The sequence below is a fragment of the Bidens hawaiensis genome, unplaced genomic scaffold (genome assembly GCF_021521415.1).
Source record: "Bidens hawaiensis isolate Kalapana, Puna unplaced genomic scaffold, B.hawaiensis_p1.1 tig00039160_1, whole genome shotgun sequence".
Classification (NCBI taxonomy): domain Eukaryota; kingdom Viridiplantae; phylum Streptophyta; class Magnoliopsida; order Asterales; family Asteraceae; genus Bidens; species Bidens hawaiensis.
This window is the reverse complement of record NW_027496895.1, coordinates 20857-31485: the sequence shown is the minus strand read 5'-3', so window position 1 is coordinate 31485 and position 10629 is coordinate 20857. Positions and strand designations below refer to the sequence as shown.

Genomic DNA, 10629 nt, shown 5'->3' with positions numbered 1-10629 from the left:
CGAACCCAACCAGTTGTGTCACGTACACTTCTTCTTTTAACTCACCTTAAGGAATGCAGACTTGACGTCTAGATGATGTACAAGCCACTTTTCTTTTGCTGCAATAGCTAAGAGAATTCTGATCGTTTCAAGGCGAGCAACCGGTGTGAAGGCTTATTCAAAATCAACTCCTTTCTGTTGCACATAACCCTTTGCTACCAAACACGCTTTGTGTTTTGTGACATGCCCACTAGCATCCTTCTTCAACTTAAACACCCGCTTTAACCCTATCTCCTTGTGACCCTGTGGCAATTGGGTTAAAGACCAAGTGTTGTTTCTTATAATCGAATCAAGCTCAGTATTCATAGCTTGCACCCATTCTTTGTGTGTTGCAGCTTCATCGTATGATGTTGGTTCATCATCAGCCAACATTAATTCTCTATCCTATAGGCCCCGAACCTCTTCTTCATTCATTGGTATGGTATCTCGATATACACTATTAATTGATCGAAACCTTCGATAGGGAGTGTGATCAAACGGTACAGTATTAACCGATGATTTTGGTCTAGTACTTCTTTGTAGATCTGCTTCATATTGATTTCCTGGTACACAAGACATAGGTGAGTTATTGTTTACCTGAACACTAGAGTTCGCTACATCATCATCTGACTGTTGTTGATGGCCCGCTTCATGTGGGCTGTCAACATGCGTATGGACCCAACCAGTAATCGATCGCTCAACCTTAGGCTTCTCCCAAGCCCACTTCTTGTTTTCAACAAAAACGACATTACGGGCTACTACAATTCGATTATTAACCGGATTCAACATCCGATAACCCTTCGTTCCATCTTCCACACCCAAATACACCATAGCCTGCCCTCGATCATCTAACTTGGCAAGATGGGTTTTCATCAGGTTTACATAACCAACACAACTGAACACCTTTAAATGAGTGAGGTTTGGTTTGTGCCCTTTCCACAACTGGTACGGTGTTGTTTTTTTCACGCCTTTAGTTATTATTCGATTAAGAATGTACACCGAATGTACTACCGCTTCACCCCATAATGTCTCCGGTACACACATTGACTTCAATAAGGACCTGGTCATCTCTACAATTGTTCGGTTTCGACGCTCCACTACCCCGTTTTGTTCAGGGGTATACGGAGCCGTAAACTGCCTCTTTATGCCTTCAGTCCTGCAGAACTCGTTAAACGATCGTGAGGTGAACTCACCTCCAAGGTCAGTTCGCAACATCTTTACCTTATACTTGCTTTCTTTCTCCACCTCGGCCTTAAAACACTTAAATTGCTGAAACGCTTGGTCTTTGGTTTCAATTATATAGACCCACATATATCGTGTGAAATCATCAACAATTAACATAAAATACCGATTACCTCCTGCAGTTTGTGGAGTGATCGGTCTACACAAATCTGCATATACTAAACCCAACGGTTCAGTCGCTCTCCACGTTGCTTCTTTTGGAACCGGTTTAGTGATTTGCTTCGCCACCATGCACCCTTCACAGACCTGTGTCGGGTGAGCAATCCGTGGCATATCAAGCACCAGCTCATTCCGAGCCATCGAATCCAAAATTGCAAAGTTCGCATGGCCCATCCGTGCATGCCACAACCAAGCTTCATTATCCAAGTGAACACCTAAGCACACCGGTTTAGTCACCTTCAACGTGATCTTGTACAACCTGTTCACCGATCTTTGGATCTTCATTATAAGCCTCTCATGATCATCATATAACTTTAGTGTGTTACTGTGCATATGAACATCATACCCTTCCTCAGTTAACTGTCCCAAACTAAGGATATTACTTTTAAGAGCTGGAATGTAATACACATTGATGGTTGGGCTAGTTTTATATATTAATAAGTTATATTTAGTTAAATAATCGAGTGAACATTGGTACTTCAAGCATTGTTTACGTGTTTCAGGATATTGGAAGCTATGGAGCTTAACGAGGATATTTACGGGCTTGGAACGAAGATCTAGAAGTGAGAGATTGGACGTGCACGCATCACGAAGCATTCAAGAAAAGAAAAACGAAAAATATGAAATTTTACATCTTCGCGATACGCGAAGATGCAAAGAAGGGCAGCTTCGCGTTCTGGAAACCGACTATTTAGTCCTTCGTGATACGCGAAGAAGCATGCCTGGACATCTTCGCGATATGCCAAGATGCTTAAGTCGGCCAAAAATTTAGGTTTTGTCTTATGTAAACCCTTTAACCTCCCCATTCGGTTATAGACGACTTCCAGAGGCAAAAGAGGCTGCTTAGGGCGATCTTCCACCATTCCAAGGCTTTCAGTTCATCTCGGGTTTGTATGTCATCAAAGATAAGTTGTTTACTTGATATGTCGATGCTCGGCTAAGTCCTTTGTTCATTCTAGGCTAGGGTTTTGTGTAATTCCTCTTGAGACCAGATTTGCTATGCTTAAAGTTATGAACTTGATTTGAGTTATTGCTTTTATCTTGTTTAATTGATTGCTTAGTTGTTTAAACAATTTATATTTGCGATTATTGATTGGTGCATCACTTGTTTGGTTTTGTTCATCAACACTTAGGGTTAGGCTCTTGTGTCATTGAACTTATAATCATCGGCTCATGCTACTTAACTATTTGTCATAAAACATAAATTGGTAATTGTGTAGATCGAGTTCAATTGTGTCAACAATTCGGTTAGGGTATCGTTTGTCATCACAATCAAACTACTAAGTCTAGTAATTACTGCGCAATCAAGACAAGTAAATATGTGATTAAGTTGAATGTCACATTACCCGAACCTAGAATGAATGCTTTTATTAATATTATTTACAAATCGTTTTTAAGTAATAATTAAGTTTTAATTAAATCTTTTCTAAAAACCGCTTGACATCGTCTGTCCGCCGTAGTCAATTAATTAATTTAGTCATATTAAAATTAGCACTTTCCTTGAGTTCCTGTGGAGACGACCTTACTTACCCGTACTAGTTTATAGGTATTTAAGTCTTAATTAATTGTTTTTGAGTAGACCACGACAGCCTACGTCACACATCCGGTATGAGTATGTGTTCACCGGTTTTACTTTCAAACACTAATGGGCCCTTTCCTTCTATCTGAACCGTAGACCCATCTCCAAACCGTACTTGGCTGGTTATGTTGCAATCTAGTTCAGCAAACGATTCGCGCATACCTGTCATATGGTTGCTTGCACCATTATCAGCATACCACACATCTTTGTTGTCACCGGCTCTCGGAATTACTCGATCTTCATTCAACAGAACCATAGAAGTCGTGTCTTCACCATGTACAATCAAGTAAAGAGCCGGTTCGTCTTCATTTGCTTGAGCCAGATTCGCTTCTTCCCTCTTATCTTTTGGTTCTTTACACTCAGACGCGTAATGCCCGAGCTCATGGCAATTGAAACATTCAATATGCCGTTTATCCTTGTTCCTTGACCCGTTTCTGTGATCTTGGTTTTTCGCGTGTCCGCCACGGTTACCCCTACCGCGACTACGTCCCCTAAAACCATTCCGAACACCCCGGTCAGATTTTCCTCGTCCAACCGACTTCTGACTCGTGTACTGTTGACTTTTGCCTTGCCCTTTTGAGATTGTCTGACTTTCTGTTTTTGTGAATAACAGACTGTTTTCACTTGCGTGATGCTTCTGATGAAGTTTTACCCTATCTTCATAGGCCTTCAAATGAGCAATTGCTTCTTCAAATGGCATGGTCTCAACATTAGAACTTTGCTTAATCGAAGCAACCATGTTTATGAATCTCTCCAAGACCGTGTCAAACAGTTTTCGAACCAATTCTTCATCTTCCAACGTTGCTCCAACACTATTAAATTTCGAAACCATACCCGATAATTTCCCCGTATACTCATCAATAGAATCTCCATCCTTCATCTGCAACCCTTCAAACTCACTTTTCAGAATCCGCAACCGCGCTTTCTGAACTCGTTCAGCACCCACATACCAGGATTTTAACGAGTCCCAAACTTCTCTGGCCGTCTTCGCCTGCGAAAGAATTTCTTCAAGAATTGCCTGAAAGATGATTGCTCGAGCCTGCTTGATCTTTCTTTCATCCACAACCGCTCCGGTTGGTGGCTCGATGGCATCCCACAACCCGTGGGCATCCATGATAGCTTCCATCTTGATGGACCAGGTATTATAGTTTGTAGCTGTGAGAATTGGGTATTGGAAAGGAACAGAATTTTCTTTAGAGGAATTAGGGTTTGTAACAACTTCCATGGTGTTGAAACGTGGAAATTTTGGCATAAAATTGGATCAGAACTTGGATGCTCTGATACCAAATGTTGGTTTTGGATCAGACATAACAACAAAGAAAACAAGGATTCAGTCGAATGTAATCGTATTATTTCAATAGCCAAATGCTTACAGAACTTAATCGAATGATTACAGATGTATTTTCGACTGATTGTGAATTGAAAAGTGGATAAAAAAAAACATGCATACTGGAATGTTTAAATAGAAAAAAAATAACAAACTTTGCAGATAACTAGGTCTTCATTTCATCTGCTCCTTTATATCTGGACTTCTAACGTTCACAAATAGACACGTTCTTCTCCTGCTTACTTGGTCACCAAACACAACTGTTACTCCCCGAGAATTCAGTCAACATTAAACCAACACAGGCACCCATGTTTTTATTTAATGAGGTTGTCACGGGTTTCGCCTACTAAGGTAGACATTGGTTCGTCAAAAAAGGTGGCAATTTTCATCTTTGAGTGTTGCTGACGCCAATACCTGCACAGATATGCAATTGAGAGTGAGGTTAAAAATGGGAATGATTGTTGGATAAAAAAAAATTGATTCAGGAGTTAAACTGGATTTAGATATTACGGTGGCAATCTTTGCGGATGTAAATGAAATTGGAGTATGTATATAGGTTAAAAGATTATGTTACTATCGGGCTAGGTACGTATGGTTGTTGCCTGTTGCCAGCTTGTTTGCTATATAGGAGTTGATATATAGTCCAGAATGGTGTTCAGTTAGTTTTGCTGGCTTATAGTGTTAATGGGCCCGCCAACACTAGATTTGACAAGATTATCCGACTAAAGTGAGTTTATATTTTAGGCATATTGTTTTCATGTGCTTGCCTCCGTTTTGAAAGCTTTATTTTTGCACAGGTTGCATGAGGTGTAGAATCATGCCTTGTTCTCACCAACGATGTTGTCTTTTAAGCTGAAGCATTAACCAAAAGTGAGTCAAAGTCTAACCAAAAGTGAGTCAAAGTCGCAGGACGAACCAAAGCTTTTTCGCTACAATTGAGGTTCATCGACGGACATTAGTTGCTTAAAACTTCAAGAATTGAGTGGAGTCTATGATGTAATATAACTCGCACAATTTTATATACCAACTGACAACAGCCAATGTGCATAGATCGACAACATTAAAGCGTTGAACATATAGGCATTAAAAACTCATATATTTATTCTATGCTACACCCTAAATAATCCTAATCAATAGCCGTACCATGTAAATGTTTAAACCATACTTTCGATAGCGCTAGCAAAAAAACGTTAGTCGATCTGCCTCAATGTTCCTCATAAACATTGAGTTGTTTTTCGTTTATTTGGCTTAAAAGTTTACCTTGAACTCGACTTTAGTGAACAAACTTTCTTTTGGCACATATTGTTATATTAAATAATTAAATAAAAAACATACTGTTATACATTAGGTTCGGTTCATCAAATTGTTCGATTGGGTCACGTACTTAACCCTACCCGAACCCGAAGAGCCACCATGATCCGAACCATGAGCCTTGATTTTCTAGCCTGCATGCAATCACGTTTATTTGCCATTTGCTATAATCTCTTTTATTTAATTCCATATTTTCTTTCAAGTCATGTAGTAGTGGTCAAAGGTAGTTTCCTATATTTTAGTGGTAGTTATTTTAATCTCTATGCAAATGTTTCGGATGAAAATGAAACAAGGCAAATGATTTATGTTAAAAAGAACTTTTGGTTAATTTTCTCAATGGATTTTGAGTAAAATTAATTCTCCAATGCTAGTTCAAGTGTGGCAACTTGAATGGTGATCTTTGGAATCTAATCACGAGTTTAGGTGGTGAATTCTGTATCCTAAACGCGTGTTAGACGCCCTTCGGTTTGATTCGGTGGTGTATCTGTATCCGAAAATGAGCCGTTGATCTATCCGTTTAATATTCGAATCAAATTTCATATCCGTTACCGGTAATTTTGCTATCACATACATAATGCAAAACTAAATAAGTAAAGAGTATATTATCGAAATCAAATGCATAACTAAGTTAAAAGAGTGAATAAGGTAGCAAGTAAAGCAACTTCTTAGTCTAAAACTACCACTCTGTATAAATAAGCAAATTCAACTTTCTAAAGTTCAAATTAATGTATCATAAAAGTGATAAGCTAGTTTGGTATTTAAAAAACATAGAAACATAAACATGATTCACAATCTTCAATTGACCTGTTAGTAGCTACTGTGCGCACACATCATAAATTTTTGAACCAACTGTTGTTTTTTACCCAGCCCTAACAACTTTATTTCGCATATAAACATCCCACATCTAATGTATGCTACACCATTAATAGTACACAAAATCAAATGAACAGATGAAGAACCAGATATAGGCATCCGTAGTGGATAAATCTTAAAACCATACCTTCAATAGCGGGGAGCAAAGAACGTTAACCTGCTAATCTCAGATGCTGCACAAAATAACAAACAAAATCAAATACGTAAACCAACCTATATCATCCAGTCTATGAAACAGTAAAACACCATTAAGAACTAAACCACTAACTGAGGTATACAACAAATAGAAACCATGAAAACCACAAAACATACTTTCTTTAATATAATTTGCACACTAACACACATTAGCATGAACCAGTATAAACATACTGACACCGAAACCATAACAAATATTATAAACATTTAAACCAAGCCTCTAAAGTAACATATTTTCTTTCATATAATTTGCACACTAACACACATTACCATGTACAAGTATGAAAACTTGAAATTAGAAATACAGACACCGAAACTCATTGCATACATATAAACCATAACACAAAAGCAAAATAGGAAGGGGAAAAAAAGCCTAAATACAAAAGCACCAAGTAAATATAATAAGAACTGAAAATCAAAGGTTTTGATTTCTAAAAGAAACGATTACAAACAGCCCGAATTCGAGATGGCCAAGGTCTCCAAGGAAAACAAACAATGATATTATTTTTTGAATGAATGAAAACAAAGAACAAGGACAGCTTATTTGTAGTGCTGGGAATCCTGAAATTACTCCTTAAATTGCTGAGACAGCTCCAACCCATTTAAATCATATCCTAAATTGTTGAAACTGCTTTCTCCAATTTAAATCATTCCCTAACTTGCTGAAAATCCCCTCTGTAATTTAAATCATTCCAGCTAGGTTTGAATGGGTCCCAGATGTGTCCGAATATCCACTGGAGCTACTCCAAATATGCAGTTGGGTCAACCCGTTTCTTCTTTCTGGAATAAACTTTAAGTGGGATTGTATCATTACTTCCGGCCCGGTAAAACGCCTTGTCCTCAAGACAAAAGGAGGGAAATTGAGCTGCCAACAGGTCGTAATTCTCCTAAGTTGTTTCCTCTACGGGTCTATTGCACCAAGAAATCAGTAATTCCAAAACCGGCTCACCGGCTTCCTGTACCCAGCGATGAGCGACCACTGAGTTGGGTTGTAGATCCATTTCCCAGTCGTTAGTGATTGGCAAGGGAGGCAGCGAGGCTGATGTGAGTTGGCCTCTAGCTGGTTTAAGCATGGATACGTGGAAAACTGGGTGGATGCGCTCATCAGGAGGTAACTCAAGCTCATAAGCAGCTGGGCCGATAACCCATTTAACGAGATAAGGTCCAAAGAATCTAGGAGAAAGTTTTTCGCATTGACGTTTAGCCAAACTTTTCTGTCTGTACGGCTGGATTTTGAGAAAGACCTGATCACCAACCTGAAACGAGAGTTCCCTCCGTTTAGTGTTTGCTTGGTTCTTCATACGATCCTGGGCTTTCTTAAGGTTGTTGCGCAAGACTGTCAGCAATTGTCCTGATCCATCAATTGGTGTTCCAACTCGGCATTCATAGTCTCGCCGGCTACACATGGAAGGAGCGTGGGGGGTTCACGACCATAAACAACCGAAAATGATGTCGTACCTGTGGCCGTGTGGTAGCCAGTGTTGTAGGAATACTCGGCCCAAGATAAAAAAAACTCCATTTAGCAGGCTGTTCTAGAGCAAAACAACGAAGATATGCCTCCAAACATCGGTTGAGCACTTCCGTTTGACATTCAATTTGGGGGTGATAACTAGTGTTCATGCATAATTTGGTCCGACTCAAACGGAACACCTCCTGCCAGAAATTGCTAAGGAAGATAGCATCTCGGTCTGATACAATGGAATGAGGAATCCCATGTAACCTCACGATTTCTTTGCAAAAAACAGGCGCCACTCCTTTAGCTGTAAATGGGCGACCAAGAGGCAAAAAGTGAGCATATTTGCTGAGTCAATCAACAACCACCAGGATAGTAACAAAACGGTTGGACTTCAGTAACCTCACAATGAAATCCAATGATAGGTCTTCCCAAATTTGACGCGGAATCGGCAGCGGCTGAAGTAAACCGGCTGGGGAGAAGGTCTCATACTTGTTCTTTTGGCAAATCAAACACTGTTGAACATAAGTTCGAACTTCTTGTTTTAAGTGTGGGTAAAAGAATTGAGTGGCAACACGTTTTAGTGTCTTCAAAAACCCCCCATGACCACCAATCGGGGTGGCATGAGCTTCATAGAGAATAGAGTCTCTGAGGGTAGAAATAGCTGCAATAACTATTCTACCCTTGTATAGTAAAGTTTGTCCCACCAACGAAAACCCGGGACATGAAGACGGATCAGCAGCCAAGTGTTGCAGGATGTCACTGGTGTAAGGATCAACCTTTAACCCACCATGTATAGCTGTCAAATCTGGGCAAAATGGGACCACGAAGGTTAAAAATTCGTGAGAATGAGGATGTCGAGATAATGCATCAGCACCACGATTCTCTTTCCTAGCTCGATGAATGATAGAAAAGTCATAAGGCATCAGTTTTAACAGAAGATGCTGCTGCTCGGTGGTTGTAATCCTTTGTTCCAAAAGAAACTTAAGCGTGTAGTGGTCTGTTCGGATGAAAAAATGACGACCCAGCGGGTAATGGCTCCATTTTTGGACAGCCAAGACCAGAGCAAGTAATTCCCGATCGTATGCTGATTTTAACCGATTGGACGGTGAGAATCCCTTGCTAAAATAGGCGACTGGATGGTCATCCTGAGTAAGAATAGCACCGACGCCATCCGATGAGGCATCACACTCCACCGTAAAGGGTTGTGAGAAATATGGTAATTTGAGAACCGATGCTGATAAAAGGGTTTGCTTTAACCTGTTGAAGGCACTTAAGGCATCGTTCGACCACACAAACCCTTTTTTTTGTTAGAGCTGTGAAGGGTCTAGCAACTAGACCTTAGTGGCAAACAAACCTACGGTAATACCCCGTGAGACCCAAAAATCCTCGAAATTCTTTCACGTTATTTGGGATCGGCCACGATTCAACTGCTACAATCTTTTCTTGGTCAACGTGGACCCCCTTTGAAGAGATAACATGCCCCAAAAACAAAACCTGATTTTGACCAAAACAGCACTTAGTCAATTTGGCAAAAAACTGGTGATGCTGGAGTAACTCCAGTGCTTGCTCGAGGTGCAAAACATGTTGGTCCATCGTAGGACTGTAGATCAATATATCATCAAAGAAATCAGAATAAATCGACGTAAATAAGGCCGAAAAAGGCCGTTCATGACAGCCTGGAATGCGGAAGGGGCGTTGGTTAGGCCGAAAGGCATAACCTTGAATTCGTAATGCCTCGAATGAGTTCTAAAGGCCGTCTTTGCTATGTCTTGAACATTGACCCGAATTTGATAATACCTCGAACGTAAATCAAGCTTAGAGAATATTGTTGCGCCGTTCAATTCATCAAGAAGTTCCTCAATATTAGGAATGGGGCACTTGTCTGGCACTGTAATCTTGTTTAAAGCACAGTAATCGACACACATTCTCCAAGATTTGTCCTTTTTAACTAAGAGGACGGAGCTCGAGAATGGACTGTAATTTGGCTGAATAAACCCCACACTTAACAATTGTTCCACTTGTTTCTCGATCTCAGATTTGTGGGAATATGGGTAACGATATGGTCTCATGTTTGGGGGAGATAAGTTGGGTAGTAACGGAATCGAGTGATAAATGGATCGGAACGGTGGAAGGGATTGGGGTTCTTCGAATATATTCTGGTACTTAGTGATTAAGGGCTGCAAGGGAGTCGGAATCTTGGGATTAGTTGTGGTTTCAATGGCCAGGTGTTGGAAGCTGGCTGATTTTTGTGGGCCAGAAGTGACCCCCTGCGATTTATATTTCTGACCATTGAACATAAAAATCAGGAACATTTCGTTCTAGTTAGCTTGAACGGTGTTCAAAGTAGCTAACCATTGAATACCCAACATCAAATATGCTCCTCCAATAGAAAAAGGATAGAAGTCTTGGTTATCCTGATGCTAGTCAATTGGAGTGAAACATCCCTGCATAATTGGTTACATGTAATAA

General features: G+C 40.1%; 1 protein-coding gene across 1 annotated transcript; it reads right to left on the bottom strand.

Annotated features, from left to right (window-relative positions):
- Window positions 1–7591: 7591 nt before the first annotated feature.
- Window positions 7592–8110, bottom strand: LOC143591046 (uncharacterized). The gene has a single exon (XM_077071364.1). The coding sequence runs from the start codon at window positions 8108–8110 to the stop codon at window positions 7592–7594; it is 519 nt and encodes a 172-aa protein (XP_076927479.1).
- Window positions 8111–10629: the final 2519 nt, after the last annotated feature.